The following is a 23,582-nucleotide window of genomic DNA, read 5'->3' on the forward strand; positions in this document are numbered from 1 at the left end:
TCACAACCCCACTTGCTTGACCACTGAGTCAGTTGACTGTTGAAAGTCCAGTCGCTCCCACTAATCAGAAAACAAATGATGTAAGTTTATGGTCTTATTTCCCCTAGCAACCCATCTCTTTGATTATCATCTACTTGTAACTGATGCCTTCCAAAACCTTGTCCTATTCCTCTCATTTCAGAGCGTATTCTCAGTTCATACTGAGAGCTATGTTCCTTGGTTTGCAAATCATTATCTGAATAAATTGTCTTTTTAATTTCTCAAAAGGATTCTGGACTTTTGTTTAAAGGAGGTAGGGCCTTTAGGAGGTGCTTAGGTCATCAGGGAACCCACATGGGTGGAATTAATGCCCTTATAGAAGAGACCCCAGATTGCTCTCTTATCCCTTCTGCCTTGTGAGGACCCAGAGAAGATGGCCATCTATAAACCAGGAATCGGGCCCTCCCCAGATGCCGAATCTGCCAACACTTTGGTCTTGGGCTTCCCAGCCTCCAAACCTATGACAAATAAATGTTTGTTGTTTAAGTCACCCAGTCAATGGTATTTTTGATATAGCAGCCCGAACAGACTAAGACAAGCAGCAAACAAGGGTATTGTTTGATATATAATCAAAAGAAGATCAAGCTCAGCTATCAGAAGGCTGATGTCACCTTCATGATAGAAAAGTCATGATTTTTCGTCAGTTTCCAAACCTGAGATAGTTCTATTAATAAGAGCTAAACCTAATAATTGAAAAGGCAGCTGAAAGTCTTTGAGGAAAAACCCTGAAATTCCACAACAAATATATGTATATATAGTGAATATTCTCCCAACTCTTTCTCCAGACAGGTCTTTAGTCATCTACCAGAGTAACTGTAAACTGGGAAAAAGAGAACACTCAGACCCTTCAAGGGGTATTGGATTTAGTGTCTTAGCTGATAAGCAGGGGCCCAAAACACTATCATGGCTTCCTGTTAAAGTGGGGGGGGGGATTTGCAGATCCTGTGATTAGATAAAGTCCTGGCCCCATGTCCATCTCACCATGGTCCAATTTCCCCATGACCCCACGACCCCATGAGGCATAATCAGGATGGATGTTTGCTAGCATTTGGCAGAAGAGTCATTAAATGTTTTTAAAAGGGTAAGAAAAGGCCAACTGGGAGTCCCTGAAACTAACCCCAACCCTTGGCCAAGATACTAAATCAAGCAAGACTACATCCTGGGTGGAATGACAGATTAGTGCCTCCCTCAAGATTTAAAGAATCAGTGGTGGTCCCATTCTACTTTTCATTCACTGGCATATGGCCCCCTGCAAAACCCAGATGGATCATGATGGGTGATGGTGGAGTACTGTAAATTTAACCAAGATGTTGCTCTAATTTTAGTTGTCATTCCATATTAACACAGCCTCTGACCAATTGGTATGTGGCTTTTGATTTAGAAAATGCATTATTTTCAGACTCCACTGGAGAGGATCAAAAGTAGTTTGCATTCACTTGGGATGGAGAACAGCACAAATTCAGTCTTGTCCAGTTCATGTTAACTTTAGTACTCTCAGTGTATCAGTCACAGTTCTGTTTCTCTGGAGAAACACAATGGAGAGAGAGAGAGAGAGATTATAAGGGATTGGCTCATGTGATTTTGGAGGTTGAGAAGTCTCACAATCAGCTATCTGCAAACTGGAGAAATGTGTAAGTCAGTCTGAGTCTGAAAGCCTGAAAACTGGGGAGCTGAAGGTGTGAATCCCAGTCTGACGGCAGGAAAAGATGAGATGACATATCCAAGCTCAAGCTATGAGCCCCCACAAAAAAAGAGGGAGGTGAATGTCCCTTCCTCCATCTTTTGTTCTATTTAGGCCCATATCAAATTAGATGATGCCCACCCACACTGGAAAGGCCAACCTACTTTGCTGAGTCCCTAATTCAAATGCTAATCTCAACCCGAAACACTCTTAGTAATCTCACCCCAAAGACACACCTTGTAATAATGTTTGATCTGGGCACTTCATGGCCAGTCAAACTGACACGTAAAATTAACCATCACACTGTCAAACTAGTCTAAGCAGCACTGTCCAATAGAAATATATGAGTCACACATGCAATTTTAGTGACCACATTAAAAAAAAAAGACAAAAAGCAACAAGTGAAATTAATAATATATATATATTTACTTAGCCCAACATCTCTCAAATATTATCATTTCAACACATAATCAATATAAAAATACTGATGAGATATTTTACATTATTTTTTTACCCAAATCTTTGAAATCTGGTTTGTATTTTATACCTATAACAAACACATCTTAATTTGATTAGCCATACCTCAAGTGCCAAATAGCTACCTGTAACTGGCTACCATATTGGACAGTGCAGGTTGAAAGAATACTTCATTGTCTGGACATTCTGCAGAACATCACACTGGGCCACTATATTGATGACATCATGCTAATTGGACTTAGTGAACAAGAAATGGCAGGTATTCTGGATGCCCTGGTAAGACACATACATGTCAGAAGGTGAGACATAAGCCCTACAAAGATTCAAATTGATGAAAACCTTAGGACTGTTAGATGTTTGTGTAGAAAACAATTTACTTCTGTCCCAAGAGAGATCTGGCCTTTGCCCTCAGCTACTGGGCAGTCAATTCTAGGCCTCTGGATGTCATGCCTGATAGGAGTGGTTATAATCTGACTGAGGGCCTTAGGCTAGCCATACACTGTAGTAACAATGTGATTTGGGGTGAGGGGTTTGGGTCATGCAGTATCAGTGTAACTTCTCGAGGGGATGGAGACTGAGAAAACCCACAGGGCAGTCAACTATGTATATGTGGTGGAGCCCCAGTAAAAACTTCGGACACCAAGGCTTGGGTACAATTCCCTGATTGACAATACTCCATGCATATTATTATTTATCAGTGCCAAGAGAGTAATATTGTCCTGACTCTAAGGGGGAAGGACAACTGGAAGCTCTGTGCTTGGTACTTCCCTGGATTGTGTCCTATGCACTTCTTCTCATGGCTGATTCCAATCCTTATCCTTTAGCTGTAATAAACTATAACCATGAGTGTAACAGCTCTCAGTGATTTTTTTTAACTGGGAGAGGGGAACACTTTTGGGGAATTGGGGAGGGGGACCAGCCAAGTTGTTGCTCTTCAATCTTAGTTGTGGAGGGCGCCAGTCGCCATCTGGATGCCATGGCCTCTAAGCTCAAGGTGTTGTGTTACAATTTTAGTTGTGGGTGGGTGTAGCCACCATCCCATGCGGGAGTCGAACAGGCAGTCTTATTGTTAGGAGCATGTGCTCTCATGCTCTCACCTGGCACCTGTTGGCAAACTCAACAGCAGCTCAGCTCATGCGCAGCGTCACTGGCCCATGTGGGAGTCAAACTGGCGGCCCTGTTGCTCAGAGCTCGCACTCTTAAGATAACGCTTAACCAACTGAGCCACTCGGCCAGCCCTCCTCTAGTCTTTAACAGTTCCTCATTCTTTCCTTGCCTTTCATCACCTTAAGACTTTTGAAGAATAAAATGTCTGTTGTTTTTTTCTCATGATTAGATTTAGGTTATACCTTTTGTTTGTTTGTTTGTTTGTTTGGCAAGAACTCCAAAAGGACGATGTCGTGCCCTTCTTAGTGCATAATATTAGGAGATAATGTCAATATATCTTATTATTGGTCACGTTGACTTCGACTACTTACTTATGGTGGTGTCTAGAGGGTTTCTCCACTGTTCTATTTTTCCTTTTGTAACTAATAAATCTTTTGTGGAGAGATACTTTGAGATTATGCAACTATCTTGTTTCTCATTACACTTTGCCCCAAAATTTTAGCATTCATCAGTGGTTGTTGCCTGTAACAATTATTGGGTGTCCTAATGGTGATTTCCTATTTCCTTCGTTCTTTTTACATTTATTAATTGGAATTCTTTCATAAGTAACAGTTGTACCTTCCCTTCCCCTCCCATTGATTTATTTATTCAACTATTTATATGAGTACGGACTCATGAATATTTATTTTATTCAATGGACCACAATCCAATAGTATCATTATTTATTTTGTCGTTTAAGCTTTACTTTCTTCATCTGTGAGTCAGGGATAAAGACACTACCCTACACAACTGTCATAAAGATTAAATGAGATTTAAAAATGTGAAAATATCCAATGTAGAGCACCTAGTAAGTAAATACTAGCTCCTTTCCTTCCTTTTCTTTACAGAAAGTAAAGCCATGCTACGTTAGAGGTAAACAATTTTAAATAGGTGAAAATTTGAATTCTCTTTTAATGTAATGCAGCTTTTCTAGCCTAAGGTATTTAAATCAACAAGAATTTAGATATCCCAGTGTTGCCCAGTGGAGGTCATTTGGGATCTGTCTATGACTACACAAAGATTGATTTTTAATCAGCATGCTCACAATTTGTATGAAAACAGGTGCTTAAGAATATTTGAAAATAGACTGTTCTCTTAAGTAGTTTAAATGTTTTCCCAGACATCTTGTTTACATTGTGAAGTTGCTTAAACTATTTTCAGAGATTGTTCAAAGCATGCCTCAAACCAGTTATGTTTCATATCATCACTAACTCTGAAATAGTGAAATCATTGATTCATCTTTGATTCCCAAGGTTATGGTAGTGAATAGAAAAAATTCAAGTTTTCTTTCTCCAAAATTAATTTAAAACTAGGTTTTAAAAGTTCAGGCAATGTTTGTTTTTTATTTACTGAAGTTTCATTATTAATAATCTAGGTGTGGATTTCTTTTTTTTAAGATTTTTTTTGGGAATTGGGGGGATGGGAACAGACCAGTTGCTGTCGTTTTTTGTTCTTCAGTCTAGTTGTGGGGGACGTTGCTTCACTGGCCCAAGTTGGCACCATCATTGCGCTCTTCCTGGGCGAGGCACATCAGTCGCCGGCTTCTGGACGGCCGCTCACAGTGGCTGCTGGCCGCTCACGCTGGCTGCTGGCTACATACGGTAGCCCATGGCAACCCACTGCCGCAGGGGCTATAGCCTCCCCTGTCGCCGGCGACTCAAGGCAACCCAGCTCCAGGTTGAGCTGTTGTTCAGCATCTTAGCTGTGGAGGGCAGTGTCACTTGCCCTCATGTGTGGGATCCGAACCGGGGCCCTCTGGCATCCCAAGCCAGTTCTTAACCATCACACCACTCGGCCGGCCCGGTGTGGATTTCTTTTTATTTAGTTTGGGATTCATAGTGACTCTTAAATTGATGGGTTGGTTTCTGTCATCACGTCAGGAAAATTGCCAACCATTAATTCTTAATTTTTCAAATATTTTCTTCTGCTACCTTCATACTCTCTTCTCCCATTCTAGGTCTTCGGTCAAACATATGGTAAACCTTCTCACTGTGTTCTCCATGTCATTTAACCTCACTACATGCTTTATTCTGGATATTTTCTTCTGACCTGTCTTCCATTTCATAAAGTCTCTTTAGTTATAACTCTGCTTACAGATTCATCTATTTAGTTTAAATTTTAGAATTTCCAGTTGCTTCTTTTTCATATCTACTCTGTCAGTTGCATAGTTTCTAGTTCTCTGCCCAAATTTCCAATTTTATCTTTTACCTATCTCCTTGAACATAGTAAGCAGTTATTTTAAAATCTATGTCCAATAATTCTGCTATCTGGAGGTCTTGTGTGACTGTTTCTATTGCTTGTCATTTCTCTTGGCTCTTTTCCCTAACATCTTATCTCCTTGTATGACTGATATCTGTGATTATGTGCCAGACATTATATTTGGAAAATTGTTTGTGGAATTAATTTGAGAACTTGGGTGATGCTACCTTATTCCAAAAGGTTTTCATTTGCTTTTATCAGGCACCTGGGGACACAAGCAAATCAAGACTTGCTTAATTTATCATTAGGGATTTAAAATTTCCTGGGCCACCCATATGACTGGGCTGCAACCTCTGTAAGAGATGGTTTTTTTCTGGTGTGACTTTTTTCAGAATCCCAACCCAGCGCAGGCCCTGGGCTCCAACTTTTGTCCTCTAGTCTGTGAAGCTGCTAAAAACATTACTCATCTTAGCTTTTCATGAATACTGAATTCTTCCAGAGCATATGGCCCCAAATGCAGTACTTAATTCACTAAATTTTTTTGTTTCGCTTCTCTATCTTTACCTGGTAATTTATAAGCTTCTTATTGCTTCAATGTCTTCTAATATTTTGTTCACCTTTTTTATTGTTCCTCAGCAGGTGGCTAGTCCCAATTATTTACTCCACTGTTATTGGAAGTGGAAATCTCTGTCACGAAAATTTTAAGAGATTGTTACATTATAATATCCTGACTACTTATTTTGAGTTCCTTTGATGACAAAACTGTGCAAAAACTCCCATTTATCTGGCATGATTACAGACTATAGAAGAAATAAATTAAGCCCAAATTGCTTTGGTTCAGTTTTGATAAAACCAACTAAAATCAGAGGTCACAATTTTTGATAGATAAATTTTACAAAGCTATTGATACAAATGCTTTTGAAATTGTAAAATACTAGGTTAAGAATTAGCCTTTGTTGGGTCAGCAGAGTGGAATGTTGGTTAAGAGTTGGCTTGGGACACCAGCTCTGAACATCAGGACCCTGGTTTGGATCCCACATGAGGGCCACTGACACTGCGCCCTCTACAGCTAAGATGGTGAACAACAGCTCGACCTGGAGCTGGGTTGCCGTGAGTCCCCAGTGATGGTGTAGGCTGCAGTGGGGCTGGCCGGCAGCTGGCATGTGCTTTTGTGAGCCACCGTCCAACAGCCGGGGAGTGACTGCCTCACCTTGAAAGAGTGCAACGATAATACCAACATGGGCCAGTGAAGCAATGTCCTCCACAACTAGACTGAAGAACAAAAGGACAGCAACTTGTCTGTTTCCCTTACCCGATTCCCTGACGCTGTTCCCGTCCCCCAATTCTCCAATTAAAAAAAAAATCTTAAAAAACAAAAAAAAGAATTAGCCTTTGTTTAGACAGTTAATGAGAATTTTAAGTTATCAGTATGTATTCTGGCTCTTGTCATAAATCTGAGTTTGTTATCTGTTTTCTGAAAAGGGACAAGTAGTTTTCTTTTCCTATAGTATCAAAAGATTTGTTTGGGGACCGGCCGAGTGCCGTGACGGTTAAGAACTGGCTTGGGATGCCAGAGGGCCCCGGTTCGGATCCCACACATGAGGGCCAGTGACACTGCCCTCCACAGCTAAGATGCTGAACAACAGCTCAACCTGGAGCTGGGCTGCCGTGAGTCGCCGGCGACGGCGTAGGCTGCAGCCCCTGCTGCAGTGGGTTGCCATGGGCTACCGTATGTAGCCAGCAGCCAGTGTGAGCAGCCAGCAGCCACAGTGAGCGGCCGTCCAGAAGCTGGCGACTGATGTGCCTCGCCCGGGAAGAGCGCAATGATGGTGCCAACTTGGGCCAGTGAAGCAATGTCCTCCACAACTAGACTGAAGAACAAAAAAAACGACAGCAACTTGTCTGTTCCCCTTCCCCCAATTCCCCAGCACTGTTCCCATCCCCCCAATTCCCCAATAAAAATATTAAAAATAAAAAAAGATTTTTGTTTGGTTTCCTTGAGGTTATACATAGTTGATATAGAAAACTACAAGTTTGAATGTTTGTTGTAGAACACGGTTCATTAGATTTGTAAACAGTATTTGTCATAGATTAATTTTATTCACTGGCTTTGTGCTAACTCACTTGCTGATTTTACCTCACTGATTTGTTGTAACTGATACTGTAAGGGTTTCCTTAAAATTGGGAACATAATTAAAGGAACTCCTTCTGGTAAAAATTTATTTTGCTTTACATGTAAATTAAGGTGAGTCTAACAAATTAACTTGGAAATGCAATACAGAGTATTGGTTTACCACAACTAGATATTCAAGCTAATGGAATATTTTTGTTTATTTTTATATTCTTGTTTTATTTTTTATTTTATCCATATATAGATCATCACATTTCAAAAGATTAAATGACAATACTCTTAAAGCTTCCTTAAGCATATAAACACTTTAATGAGTGATGATTCAGAAAGCATCTGCTCTGCTAGATATCACTCATCCCATTATATTTGCCCAATAAATAGACACCCATGCTGGAACATTGGAGAAATAAATATTAGCTGGAGATGGAGGGAAGATAGGAGGAAATGGTATAAGCAAATGGCTTTGGAGTCAGACTGACAGTGATTGAAACCTTGTCTCTATCCCTTACTAGCCTTGTGATCCTGACTAAATTATGCGGAGCCTCAGGGTCATTATCTGAAAATTGGGGGCATTGATGATAGCTGTCTCTCAGGGTCTTTCTGAGAGGAGAAGGTAAAGGATTAAGTGTAACTGTAATTATAAAGCACTCAGTACATTGAGAGCACATAACAGGTATTTAACAAATAACTGTGGCTATTATTACCTGACTGGGATATATTCAGCTGCCTGGGGGAACAAAGACAGCTCCAGAATTTCTGCTAGAAGGGGCTCAAGAGCAGCAATTGCAATGGAAGGGGTAGGACACTGCTTTTACAATGATTCTGTGCTTAGTTGGAGAGAATGAGGAAGGATTTGAGGAGATATAGAGGGGCTAGAGTGCTCCTCCCATACTCCTTGTTCACTGCTCCTATCCTGCAGATATTCAGGGGATTTCTTGCACTCCCCCACACCCACCCCAACCAATTAATCAGTCAACAAATACAGAACAGCTGTTGTCAAAGGAGTAGACTCCCTGAACAGAACCAGGAGAGAATGGCTTACACTTTCTTGCTAAGAGTGTAGATGCCCTGTGCTTACACTAGATACTACTTCTGCCCATATACCAACCCAGCAGAGAAATCCCACTTTGTACCCCAGCCCTGCTCCTCCTTGACTTCAGTCAATCTCCATTTTCAGGAAGAGTGGTTTTATTGGTCACAGACAGCAGTGGTCCATCCTGAGCACAGGCTGGTTTCCAGCAACTTGTCTGATCCTCAGCAGTGCCACTCACACCCCTCTGCAACCTCTACTGAGGCCCGGAAGACACAGCTGGACAGACGTCCATTCTCAGCACCAGCTCAGGTTGAGAATACAGCCTGTGCCAGTCTCTCTTGCTCCTGCCAGGACATTGCCCTTCACCCAAGGACAGGCTTGACCTTGTGCTCTGGAGGCCCACTCTCAAGGTTTGAAAAACAGGCTTCACCTTTAGCTAGCTTGTGACCTTGTGCAGGTTATTTTTCTGTGCCTAGTTTTCCCCATACCAAGACTGACTCCAAGGAGTATTATTAATCTGGAGGGTTTAGCACAGTGCCTGCGCATAGTAAACTTTCAATAAATACAACTGTTATTACCTTGCATGCACCAAACCAAAACAGACAAATCTATTAATTCTAATTATAGGGTGAAAAGACCCCAGGTTCTAGTCTCAACACTGACACACCAAATAATCTTGGACAAGTTGCCTCTTCTCTCTGGATCTGTTTCCCCATCCCTCACGATTGACTTCATAGATTTTTAAAAACCGTCAACATTTACTGAGTTTCTATGATCTTCTAGGCTCCTTCACCGCAGGAGCTCGAGGTTACCATTATTACCCAGTCGCTAAGCACACCCACAGGGTGGTGAGGGGCACTAAAAGTGGGGAGGCTTGTTTAACTCTACTTTAGGGGTAAATGGACGGTCATCAGATCCACAAGAAAATGTCATTTGAACAAGGCTCGAAGGATAATTCACTGGCGTTTGCCTGGTAAATACTGCCGAGGCTTTTAGTATGTCCTTTTCCAATCTGAACATTCGCAGGGGTTACATTCTGAAAATAAGTTCACTCCTTTTTCATTGCAGAGGTCACTGATCGAGGGAGCCAGTGGAGCCGCATAAAGCAGGTTATGCCATCTAGTCTCCATCCTGGGACCCGGATCGCCTGGAACCCACGCGCCAGGGGTTTGCTCCCTTGGGAGAACAGGGGAAGGCGGTGCAGGTGTAAGCTGCTGTAGCCCGCCAGCGCCTTTTAGCCTAACTCAAACCGAGAAACTGGAGGGGCCAGGTCGGAGTGTGGCGGTGTTAGACCGGCCTTTTAGAAGGGCACGCTTTAAAAGGTACCCACAGCCGGGTGCCCAGTCCTGAGGGACCGCGCCTTCCCAGTTCCAGGTGCTCCCGCTCCAGGAGGGTTAGTCTTGCAGGAAGGGAACCGCTCCACCGAAGGCCAGTTCCAGTCACCACAAAGCTGAGGCCCCGGACCGCCGCGAACTAAGGGCATCTGGGTCCCGGGCAAGGGGCGCAGGCCGCGCACATGCGGGGTCACGCGGGCGGCGAGGACACCCGCGCGTGCCCCCGCACCCACAGGAGGAGGCGGGGAGGGGCGGGGCTGGCGGCGCGGCCTCCCGTGAAGCCTCGCGCGGGGAAGGACCGGAACTCTGGGCGGGCGGCTTGTTGATAATATGGCGGCAGGAACTGCCTGGGCATCTCGAGGAGGCGGTGGGGCCCACACCCGGAAGAAGGGTCTCCTTTCGGGCTAGTGCGGCGGTCTCTGCGGCTCCGGAAGTCCGGGCCGGTTGCTGAATGAGGGGAGCCGGGCCCTCCCCGCGACAGTCCCCCCGCGCCCTCCGCCCCGACCCGGGCCCCGCCATGTCCTTCTTCCGGCGGAAAGGTAGCAGTGGGGGCCCCGGCGGGGAGTCTGGCCCGGCCTCAGGGGCGGCGGTGGGGATCGTGGGCCTACGAGAGTTTCCTCCAGTGTGACGGCGGGGCCCTTGGCCTCCGCGCAGACGCCCCCGTTTGCATCGCTCTGCTCCCGGACTCTGCAGGCAGGGACAAAGCTGGCCTCGCGTGAGGTCAGAGGGGAATTGTCCTGTGGTCCAAAGTGTTTGCCGAAATGTATACAAGTTAATGCCTGTTTGCGTAAAAATCGCTTTTTGGTTTTGTGTGTGTGTACGTGTACATGTACGTGTACACTATGGATCAAGAAAAAGGAAATTCCTTTACCTTGTTGGCGGAAGTCTCTGACGTTTCAGAATATTGAGGGTTTTTATGGCAAATCAACACGTGAAAACTGTTTTCTTCAACTAGTGCTATTTTCCATTTTCTCTTTTTTGGGAGGGAGGAGGGGTTTTGCTTTTCCTAAAATAACATAACTTACTGCTAAAAGTTTCCTGAAGAAGAAGACTACTTTTGATGGCTTAGCAAGTTTACTAACTACTGGAATGCTAACTTTATAAACAAACTATGTTTCTGATTTTCAATTTCAATAGTAGCTGCCCAGTTTTTAAGTAGAGGCAGCTTGATTTTGTGTGTGTGTGTGTGTGTGTATGTATTGGATTAGTGCATTTCATAAATACATATCCAAAGTGAACAAGTGTCTTTTGGTATGATAGTGGTTCTTGTATCAGTTCTTGCTGCTTCAGTGAAAACGTACCAGACAAAAACTGGTTTTGGAAAAAGCACTAAACTAAATCAGGGTTTACATGACAGCTCTGCTGTGTACAGAAAAATACACCTACTTTGCTCTTCTCTCTCCACTGAGAATTAGATAATTTCCTAATGGCTACATTCAACTCTGATTAGAAATTAAAGAATTCTTTTTAAGTATATACAAAGTTTGGTGAATGAATGAAACTGCTGAATGAATGAAACCGGTAAAGTGGTACAAGGAAGTAAGGTACCTTGGTGTAGTCAATAACTCTAATTTGTTTGACAGTTTTGAAGTGGTTGGGTGTTTTTGTCTTTTTCCTTTAAACGGGGGAAAAAAGCATCCTATGTATAATAGACAAATTGCATGTTGCACAATAGACTGTTGTCTCTATTCAACAAATACTTTTGACTGTCTACTGTTTGCCAGGCATTGTTAGGTCCTCAGTATAGAAAACTGAACAAGACAAAGTCCCTTCACCCATGGAGTTATAGTCTGCTAGAGTAGAAAGGCAAATCTCTCTGTCTCTCTCTCAGTGTTATGAACGAGGTAAGTTGACAGAAGAAACATTTAGGTTGGATGTTATAGAGAGGCCTCAGCAGGTGACCTTGAAACAGAGCTGAGGGATCAGCAGGAGGTAACATGCAAGGCCAAGGAAGAGCATTCTAGGCATAGAAGAGCATGGTCAAAGGTTGGGAGGCAAGAAAGAATTTGGTACCTTTCAAGAAAGGAAAGAAGGCCATGTGACTCAGACTTAGAGAGGTAGACAAGGATCAGATGATTCAGAGCTTTATAGGCTATGGTTAGGTTTTATGGTTAGGCAATATTATTTTAAAATGTTTAAAGAGAAGTGATTTGATCTTACTTTATGTTTTTAAAAGATTATTCTAAATGTTTTTTGGAGACCAGGTGTGGCAAGAGTAGAAGCTGGAGATGGGTCTTATTTAGAGATCCCATTCAGTCTTTAAATACCATTTTAAAATACCACCTATATGCTGATGACTCCCAAATTTACATCTCCTGCTTGGATTGTCTCCCCTAAATCCAGACCAGTATTTCCAACTGTTGGTCCACTTTATACCTGTACCTAATAGAGATCTAATAAATAGGCTATTACTAGATAGTCGTATCTATTAATAGATATAATAGACTAATAGATACATTTTGAAATTACTATATCTAAAACTTAACTCCAGATTTAGTTGTAAATCTGTTCATCAGTTTTTCTCATCTCAATAAATTGTATTTCTGGCCTTTTCATTGATGAGGCTAAAACTTTAGTACAGTAAAATCTTGGATTGTGAGTAATGTGGTTTGCGAGTGTTCCACAAGATGAACAAACATTTCTAATACATTTTAACGTGGTAAACAAGCAATGTCTTGCAGTACGAGTAGTTGTTTCTGGAATGAATTATGCTGCAAACCAAGGTATTACTGTACATTCTTGAACCTCTCTTTCATTCCTACTCTATATCTGATCCATTAGCAAATCTGTTAGGTGTACCCCAGAACATACCCAAATCCAATCACTTCTCACCATCCCTGCCCTTAACACCCTGGTCTATGCAGTCAGTTCTATTTAGGTTGGTTAGTTGAGGAAGTCCTCTCAGAGGATGTGATTCCAGTCTCAGCTTAAAATGTCAAAAGGAAGCTGGTTTTATGAAAATTAAGGAAAGAGCATTATTTTGCTATAGTCTTCAATTTGGTTTCCTTTCTTTCATCCTTGACCGCTATGGTATATTTTCAAAATATATTTGTTCAGATTCCTCTCGTGGCTTCCTGTGCATGGCCCTCCATAATCTAGGTCCCATTTCCTCTCTATGTTCATCTCCTCTCCTCCACCTCTGTTCTATTTCTGTTGCCCTCCTTGTTGTCAAGTATGTTCCCACCTCAGTGCCTTTGCGCTTGTTCTCTCTTCCTGGAAACCTCTTCCCACAGATACCCACATATTTTGCTTCCTCATCTCTTGTAGGTTTTTGATCATTTGACATCTTAGTTGAAGCTTTCTTTGACCATCCTATTTAAGATTGCAGCCCTTGGCCCTTGCACTCCCATCCCCTTGCTCTACTTTTTTGTTCTTTACAGCATTTATCACCATCTACTTTACTGTGTATTTTATTAGAATGGAAGCTGACTTTTGCTCACGATTGTGTCTATGTCTAGTGAAGGATATAGTTAGGAATTTAGTAAATGTTGAATAAATAAGAATAGAGAAATATCAGCTAGTAATAAGTGCTTTGCAGGGAATTTAAACAGTGGTGTGGGAGCAGATCACTAGATTACAATTTGTGTTCAAGGGATGGCTTGTCTGAGAAGATGATATTTAACTGAAGACTGAATAAGAAGAGAAAGCCAGCATTGCAAAGATAAAGGAACTGCATTCTAGCCAGAGAGCTGATAGTACAAATGTGCTGAGGCAGGAATGAGCTCCGTGTATTCAAGGAACTGACAGAAGTCTGGAACTCACAGGGGGAGTTGGAGGATGGAATAGCATGACTTGAATATGCTATTCGAGTGAAGAAAAGCTGGGAAAGCTGTAGGCTTAGAGGTTGGGGTAGGAGGAATCAGGAATTCTCTTTTGGCAGTAGGGAGTTTGTGATAACTCTTGGACGTCCATGTGAATATGTCAAGGAGTCAGTTGAATATATAAGTCTGTAGTTCTGGAAGGAGGTCAGAACTTGAGACCTGGATCTGGATTTAGAGATACTTTGCATAAATGATGGTTAAAGACATGGGACTAGATGAGATCACCTAGGGAGTACACACATATATGAATTAGGTTGAAAGCCTAAGCAACCATAACACAGAGACACCAAACTGGGATGACTCAAATAAGATAGACCTTTATTTCTATGCTGTGTTACAGTCCAAGTTCCTGGTCATCATGTGATTTTGCTTCATGATCATTCAGGGATCGTTTTCCTCCCATCTTGTTATTCCACTTTCCCTTAGGTTATGGTCTGTTTTATGAAAGCCAGGTCATAGCCTCTCCTGTCTGTCCTCAGTCTCTGACCCATGATAAGGGGGATAAAGTATGAAGGAAAGAGAAGCTTTGGCCACAAAGTGGCATATACCATTTCTATTCACATTCTGTTGGTGAGAGCCGTGTCATATTGTCATAAATAATTGCAAAGCTTCCTGGGAAATGTAGAGTAGCTAGCCCAGTAATGTGCCAGGCTATAGCTAATAAGAGGAGAGTGAGTTCAGTGGCTAGGTAGTATTTTCTGCTATACTCTAGACAAGAAAGGAGCCTAGGAGAGAACTCTGAGGGCACTTTAGCTTTTAGAAGTTAAGCTGAGGAACATGAGCCATTGGCATAGGAGAATTGAAAATAAAATGTCAGTGATATAGGAGTGCAATGTCATGGAAGCTAAAAGAAGATGATATTTCAAAAAGAAGGGAGTCTTGTGTTTGAATGTCACCTGCAAGGTCAAGATAAATAGAAATAGCAACTCAATTTGATAATGTGAAAGTAATTGACAACTTTTATTTTAAGAGTAGTGTCAGTGGAATGGGTTAAGGGGAGAATGTGAAGTGAGGAAAATAGAAAGTGTAACTAAAAACACCTTTTCCAAGAAACTTTGCAGTGACAAGTAACAAAAAAGGGGCAATAGCTGAAAGGGGCTATTGGGTTAATGTGTGGTTTGTATTATTTTATTATTTTTTTTAAGGTAAAAGATGCTAGATCATGTTTGTATACTGACAGGAATGATCTAGAAAGGGAGAAAATGATACAGAAGAAAGAGGTGTTGCAGAGGTAAAGTTCTTGAGAAGACTGGTGGAGTTGGGATTTGACTGTACCAAGATTGGTTAGGGTACACTGCTCCTGGAAATGTCATTTGGTACAACTACTTGTATAAAGTTTAAAAACCTCAAGCAATACTATATATATTGTTCATAGATACATAAATATGTTAGAGAGTAAAAATGTGATGGAAACAATAAACATTTAATATATGAAATTGTTTCTCTAGGGAGAAGGGGAATGAAATCAGAGAGACAGTTCAGTTGCACCTGCAATGTTTTATTTCTTTTAAAAATTCTTCTGAAGCGAATATGACAATGTTAAGGTTCAGCAAACCTAAATGTTCCTCATGCTAAGATCTGGTCTTTATGTTTCAGATGTTTCATAATAAAAAGAAACATACAAACAAGAAAAAGCATAGTAGTATAAAATAAGGTGGCAGAAATAAACCTAAATGGGTCAGTAATCACAATAAATGTAAATAGCCTAAAATCTATATGGCTAAAAATCTAATAAAAGTCCATTTAGCTAAAAGATAAAGACTCAGGTTGGATGATAAACCAGAATCCATCCATAAGCTATTTACCAGAGACACAACGGAAACATAAGGAATAAAGAAACTGAAAATACAGGGATAAATATACCAGACAGATGTTAACCAGAGGAAAGTTTGTGTGGCACATGAAATACTTTAAAGCGTAAAACATCATTGGGCAAAAAGGCCACTATTTTTTCTTTTTTTATATTATGATAAAATGAACAGGGCACTAAGAAGATAAAATTCTGAACTAATTTGCACCTCATATCAGTTTCAAGAAATATAAGCAAAATATAGAGAATTACCAGGAGAAATCAGCAAAGTTATAGTCAGAATTTTAAAAATGCTCTTTTTTAGAAATAAGGATCAATAATCACAATAAACAGAAATGGATCAAACCAGATAGTAAAAAGATGGTGATCATCAGATTGGATCCCTGCTATATACTGCTTAAATATAAAAAAGATCATGGGAAGGTTAGAAGAAAAAGATGGGAAAATATATCAGGGATGTATACAAACAAAAAGAAAGCTAATGTGGTCTTCACAATGGTGCATACACAAAAAAAGAAGGAAAAGTTAAGCTTTGTGAGGGAAAGGGACCAACAAAGGAATCATTATTTTCAAGTAATGTGATTGAATACATAAAAAATTCAAGAAAATCTACACACATACCATTAGAACTCATTAAAGAGTTTGGGTAGGTTTTTAAAATACTATATGCATTTATGTAAGTATTTAAAACTCAATTATATCCTAGTATGCCAGTTAAAACAAAAGACTGTGAAATCTTTATGGAATTTACAAAATATAATTGGACTTAAAAGGAGACCCAAATAAATGAGGAAGTATACTATGTTCATGGATAAAAAGATTCAATACCAGAAAGATGTGAATGCTCCCAAATTAATCATTAAGTCAATGCTGTTTAAAAAGAAGTTCCCTTGGGGGTTTAGGATCAGGATAAGTTGATATGGAAGGTATTTTTGGAAAAGAATAAGGTAGAGAACCTGGCCCTGCCAGAGACTTATTATATAGTTAAGTAATTAAGACAGTAGACTTAAATGCCCAGAAACAGATCAGGTATGTATGGGAACTTGGTATATAAAGAGTTCCTATTCACTGGGGAAAGGTTGGACTAATCAATGAGTGATGCTTGTTATTCCTCTGGCAAAAAATTAATTAAGATTTCCTACCTCCTATTCTATACATTCAGTGTTCAGCAAACTTTTTATGTAAAAGGCCAGAAAGTAAACATTTTTAGGCCCTGAAAGCCATATGATCTCTGTCTCACTCTCTATCCTTGTAGCCATCGACAGTATGTAAACAAATGGACATGGCTGTGCTAAAATAAAACTTTATTTATAAAAAAAATGGTGGTGGAATGGATTTGGCCCATGGGCTGTAGTTTGCCAATCCCTGATATACAGAAATAAATTCCACGTAGATAAAAGCCAAAATTTGAAAAGGCAAAAACTTGAAGAAATCATGTAGAAGAAAATATAGGGGGGGCGGGGAATCTGATTTGGGGGTAGGAAAGCATATTTTAAAACTAAGACATAGAAAAATACAATCCACATAATGTAAATTTGACTACATTAAAATTTAAAACTTTCATACAATAAAACATACCTAAGGTATTTGCAACATAAACAACAAAGGGTTAGTATCCAGAATGTGTATGGAATTTCTACAATTAATAAGAGACAACATGAATAGGCAGTCCATAAAAGAGAACACCTGAATAGCCAATGAATATGAAAGGATATAACACCAAAGGAAATCAAGAAAATGAATTAAAAATACCATCAAATATCATTTGAAACTATTAAGTTGGCAAAAATTTTAAATACCAAGGATGAGAATAAGAAGTATGGTGTTAGAAGTGTAAATTGATACAGCTCTTTTCATTAAAACATGCACATAATTTGTTAACTAGCAATTCCATTCCTAGGTACTTATCCTAGAGAAATTCTTCCATATGTACATAGGAATGTACATATGTACTAGAATGTTCATCACATCATTGTTTGTCTTAGTAAAAACTAGAAAATAAAACCTAAATGTTAATTAACAGGAAAATGGATAAATATATTTATTTAAAGGAATTAAGCAGCAAAAATGAATGAACTAGAGCTACATGAAAACTAGAATTGCATCAATATAGACAAATGTTGAATTATTGAATAAGTACAAGTGTCATATATGTGTAGAAGAATGCAGGCACACCTCAGAGATATTGTGGGTTTGGTTCCAGACCACTGCGATAAAGCGAATATCATAATAAAGCAAGTGACACGAAATTTTTGGTTTCCCAGTGCATATAAAAGTTATGTTTACACCATGGTGTAGCAATAACATTGTCTAAAAAGAAAAAGAAAAACAATGTACATACCTTAATTTAAAAATACTTTATTGCTAAAAAAAAAATGCTGTCATCTGAGCGAGTTAATCTTTTTGCTGGTGGAGAGTCTTGCCCTGATGTTGATGACTGCTGAAGGTTGAGGTGGCAATTTCTTAAAATACGACAGCCGTGAAGTTTGCCACATTGATTGACTCTTCCTTTCATGAACAGTTTCTCTGTAGCGTGCAATGCTGTTTGATAGCATTTTACCCACAGTAAAACTTCTTTAAAAATGGAGTCAATCCTCTCCAACCCTGCTGCTGCTATAGCAACTAAGTCCTAAGTATGTTCTAAGTCCTTTGTTGTCATTTCAACAGCCTTTACAGCATCTTCACCAGGAATAGATTTCATTTCAAGACATCACTTACTTTGCTCATCCATAAGCAGCAACTCCTCATGTTCAAGTTTTATCATGAGATTGCAGTAATTCAGTCACATCTTCAGGCTCCACGTCTAATTCTAGTTCTCTTGCTATTTCCAATATATCTGCAGTTACTTCCTCCACCGAAGTCTTGAACCCCTCAAAGTCATCCATGAGGGTTGGAATCAACTTCTTCCAAACTCCTGTTAATGTTGATATTTTGACCTCTTCCCATGAATCACAAATGTTCTTAGAATGGTCAATCACTTCCAGGGGTTTTCCGTTTACTTTGCCCAGATCCATCAGTGGAATCACTGTATGGCAGCTATAGCTTTATGAAATGTATCTCTTAAATAATAAGATTTGAAAGTTGAAACTACCCCGATCCATGGGCTGCAGAATGGATGTTGTGTTAATAGGCATGAAAACAACATTAATCTCATTGTACATCTCCATCAGGGCTCTGGGGTGACCAGGTACATTGTCAATGAGCAGTAATATTTTGAAAGGACTCTTTTTCTAAGCAGTAGCTCTCAACAGTGGGCTTAAAGTATTCAGTAAACCATGTTGTAAACAGATGTGCTGTCATCCAGGCTTTGTTTTCCATTTATAGAACACAGGCAGAGTAGATTTAGCATAATTCTTAAGGACCCTAGGATTTGGGGAATGGAAAAGGAGCATTGGCTTTAATTTAAAGTCACCAGCTGCATTAGCTCCTAACAAGAGAGCCAGCCTGTCCTTTGAGGCTTTGAAGCCAGGCCCTGACTTCTTACCAGCTATGAAAGTCTTAGATGGCATCTTCTAATATAAGGTTGTTTCATCTACATTGAACATCTGTTGTGTAGTGCAGCCACCTTCAGCTAGATCTCCTGGATAACTTGTTGCAGCTTCTCCATCAGCACTTGCTGCTTCACTTGTACTTTTGTGTTATGGAGATGGCTTCCTTCCTTAAACCTGATGAACCAACCTCTGCTAGCTTTAAACTTTTCTTCTGTAGTGTCCTCACCTCTCAGCCTTCATAGAGTTGAAGAGAGTAGGGCCTTGCTCTGAATTAGGCTTTAGCTTAAGGGAATGTTGTGGCTGGGTTGATCTTCTATCCAGACCACTAAAACTTTCTCCATATCAGCAATAAGGCTGTTTCACTTTCTTATCATGTGTTCACTGGAGTAGCACTTTTAATTTCCTTCGAGAACTTTTCCTTTGCATTCACAACTTGCCTAACCAGTTGGCTCAAAGGGCCTAGCTTTCAGCCTGCTTGGCTTCAACATGGCTTCCTCACTAAGCTCAGTCATTTCTAGCTTGTGATTTAAAGTGAGAGACAAGTGACTCTTCCTTTCACCTGAACACTTAGAGGCCACTGTAAGGTTGTTATTTCAATATTGCTGTGTCTCAGGGAATATGGAGGCCTGAGGAGAGTGAGAGTTGGGAATGGGTGGTTGCTGGAGCAGTCAGAACACAAGACAACATTAAGTTCATCATCTTACACGGGAGCTATTCATGGCATCCCAAAACAATTACAGTAGTAACAAAGATCACTGATCACTATAACAAATGTAATATTAATGAAAGCATTTGAAATATTACTAGAATTACCAAAATGTGACAGAGACACAAAGTGAGCAAAAGCTTTTGGAAAAAAGGTGTCTATAGACTTGGCTGGGTGCAAGGTCACCACAGACCTTCAATTTGTAAAAAATGTGAAGTGCAGTAAAGCACAGTGCAATTAACTGAGATATGCCTATGCTGTTTATGTAATTTTTAAAGATGTGCAGAATAATTCCATGTTTTACTTTTTTTATACTTTCATATTCAGTAATAGCCTAAAAACATGCATGGTAGTAAACACATCTAATTTAGGGTAGAATTTATCTCTGGGAAGGGAAGCAAAGCATTGGGATCAGGTAGTGTATAATATTTAGGAGAGGAAAGGCACAATGCTAATATTTGGTAAAGTTGGGTTGTGTGTATACTTTAATGTTTGAAGTATTGAATAGGAGATCTGATTGGTAAGATGAGAATGCATTGAGTGTGGCAAAGTGGAACTGTGGAGGTATTTTGGTGGTGGAATTGGTTGGTCTTAGAAGTGGTTTTGATGTGAGAGGTAAGGGAGAGACAATGTTAAGGATGACTCCGATTTTTGGCTTGAGAAACTGGTGTGTCATTCATGAGAGAGCACAATGTAGTAGAAACAGGTTTGGGAAAAGATACATGTTTCGGGCTGGCCGAGTGGCGCGTTGGTTAAGAGCTGGCTTGGGATGCCAGAGGGCCCCGGTTTGGATCCCACATATGAGGGCTAGTGACACTGCCCTCTGCAGCTAAGATGCTGAACAACGGCTCAACCTGGAGCTGGGCTGCTGAGAGGCGATGGCGCAGTCTGCAGCCCCTGCTGCACTGGGTTGCCATGGGCTTACACACATGGGCTACCGTGTGTAGGCAGCAGCCAGTGTGAGCGGCCGTCCAGAAGCTGGCGGCTGATCTGCCTCACCCGGGAAGAGTGCAATGATGGTGCCAACTTGGGCCAGTGAAGCAACGTCCTCCACAACTAGACTGAAGAACAAAAGGACAGCAACTTGTCTGTTCCCCTTACCCCAATTCTCCGGTGCTGTTCCCATCCCCCAATTCCCCAATAAAAAACTTAAAAAAAAATACATGTTTCGCTTTGGACAAATAAAATTATGGAAGTTGTCATGTAGGTGGTTAACTGAATTTAAGATCAAAAAGGATTTAGACTAGAGATATAAATTTAGCAGTCAAGGCATAGCTATGGTATTGAAAGCCTTAAGATTGGATAAGATTATTCAGGAAATACATATGTATATGTAGTGAAAAGAAAAGGGATCCAAATCCTTTCCTCCTGAGAAACTTCCAGTGGGCAAAGGAAAAGCCAGTCAGCAAGGGGATAAACTAAAGAGTGGCTAGAAAACCAGAAGAGTGGAGTGTCATGGAAGCCAAGACAAGTTCATGTTTCAAGCAGGAGATGTAGTCCATTGGCAGATGCTGCTGAAAGGGCTGCAAAAACCTGTCACCCTACCTCATTTCCTTATTTTATCTTCCTGACAGCAGTGATCAGCACCTGAAATGATCTTACTGATTTTTGTCCATACTTGTCTCCACATACTTGCATATGGACTTATTGAAGGCAGGACTATCTATTCTGAGCCAGGAGAGTACCTGGTACATACTAGGCATTCAAATATGTGTTGATGGATTGATTTATCAGAAAATATGAGAGCTCGTTAATTCCTGCTACTAGCCTTTTATGTTTGACAGCACAAGTAGAAATGGTCACATTTTGGGATTTCTTATTTTGATAGGCTTTCATGATGACGTTAAAGAAAATGTTGAAAAAAAACCACACAAAAAGTAAAGAGGGTTAAAAATAGTTTTATGTTAGATGCTGTAGCAGTTCACACTTGGCTTAGGCTGCCATGCACCTTCCTTTCTTGGATATTATATTAGTGTGTCTGCAGTAGAATTTTCACTGTTTTGTGTAATAGAGGAGAGATTGTATAATTTTTTAAGAGACAGTTTGTTAAACCTTGAATATTAGAAGGTCAGAATGTAAGTTTAGAATGTTTGTATTTGATGCTGTAGGGGGCAATATATAAGAAATAAAATATGATAAATAACTTTCAGGATGCATCTGGTGGTGGGTGGCACCTGGTAATAATATTAATTAAGATCCTAAATTTACTGTGTGCTGGTTACTCCTCTAAGCCTTTTACAAGTATTGTTTTCATCCATAACCCTCTAAGATAGGTATTATTATTATTGACCTAATTTTATAAATCAAGGAACTTGAGACCCAGAGGAGTAAAGTAACTTGTTAGGATCACATGGTTAATAAGTGACAGAGCCAGAATTTGAACCCAGATGTTCTGACATTGTCTCTCCATCAGCACACTTAGTGCTCTTGACTGAGTGCTTTCAGAGATAACTTCTTAGAGAATCTTACCCTGATGACTGCCCATCCCTGCCCCCTACCCCCACCCCAGGCAGTTAGTCCATTGCTGTAGAACTTTGAATACTCACCTGTTAGAATAAAGCCTGTGTAATTTTTACAATATATATAGAATGTGTCTTTTTGACTAAAAGTTGGTCATGACACTCTTTTATCTTCTAGTGAAAGGCAGAGAACAAGATAAGACCTCAGATGTCAAGTCCATTAAAGGTGAGTTCAGCAACATTCCATTGTATTAAAAAGTAATGTGCTTTGAATTTATGAAAAAGTAATGTGCATAAATATCTTCTCCTTTCTTTTGCCATTAATCATTTCTGCCTTGCTTTAGAATTATTTATGATTGTGACCTGTTTCTCTGTTTAACTTCTACACTCTTCAACACCTAGCTTATATAATAGGCTTTTACTAAGCATTTGCTGGCTGTCCTAGTAATTACAGTGAACCGGTGCGCTCCCTATTAATCACACATTTGATTGTTCCCTAAAAATGATTAGTTGACTTTATTTTAAAACGACAAAAGTAAAAAATACTTTTTTAGCTGAGCAGTCTGACAGCTGAGTGAAAGCACTGTCACTTGGTTTTCTATTGTTTATCTAGAAGTATGAATGATTACTATACTTATTTATTTATTTATTTATTATTATTATAATAAAGTTTTCACTTTATTGCTTTGGATGAAGGGCCTTAAACTTAAAATTTATTCATCGAACTTTATTGGAATCAACATATTGTCCTTATTTATAAGACTTGCTTAGATTATAGTCTCTGTTTTAGTTTTCACTGATTTCATTTTGTCAATGTACAAAGATTGGAATAGGAAAACTATAATGGAAATTATTTTTATAGCCATTACATATAAATTTCATAAATGTAATTTATTTACATGAAATTTATTACTACTTATTTAGATTTTTCTTTCAGATGTTATATGTTGTGTGGCTAGCATTGAGTATTAACTTTTTATCATCAGTTTCTAGAGAGAGACTAGTTATAACTTGTTAAGAGATTTGTAAGATTATTTTCTGCTTATTTCTGATAATTTAAAGCAAGTTGGATTCCATGTTAGTTCATAGTGCCCTCTTTAAGCAAAATTTGAATGGTGTTGATAAAGGCTAAAAGCCCTTAGCAAACAGAGGCTTGTGAAGACTAGATCCTATTGTAGTAGAAATAAGGGACTTTGATGTCTCAGGCATACCAGTCTTCTACACTAACAGCATGACCTTGGAAAGTCATGTAACT

At 39.9% G+C, this 23,582-nt stretch overlaps 1 protein-coding gene across 1 annotated transcript in view; it reads left to right on the forward strand.

The window, feature by feature from the left end:
* Window positions 1-10,310: 10,310 nt before the first annotated feature.
* AKAP10 (A-kinase anchoring protein 10) overlaps window positions 10,311-23,582 on the forward strand; it is an 80,742-nt gene continuing 67,470 nt past the window's right edge. The window contains exons 1-2 of the mRNA XM_019641534.1: window positions 10,311-10,579; window positions 22,506-22,553. Of these exons, the coding sequence (XP_019497079.1) occupies window positions 10,492-10,579; window positions 22,506-22,553 (136 nt within the window). The 5' untranslated portion in view covers window positions 10,311-10,491. The remainder of the gene's footprint in view (window positions 10,580-22,505; window positions 22,554-23,582) is intronic.

Source organism: Hipposideros armiger, unplaced genomic scaffold (genome assembly GCF_001890085.2).
Source record: "Hipposideros armiger isolate ML-2016 unplaced genomic scaffold, ASM189008v1 scaffold_61, whole genome shotgun sequence".
In the NCBI taxonomy this organism is placed as follows: domain Eukaryota; kingdom Metazoa; phylum Chordata; class Mammalia; order Chiroptera; family Hipposideridae; genus Hipposideros; species Hipposideros armiger.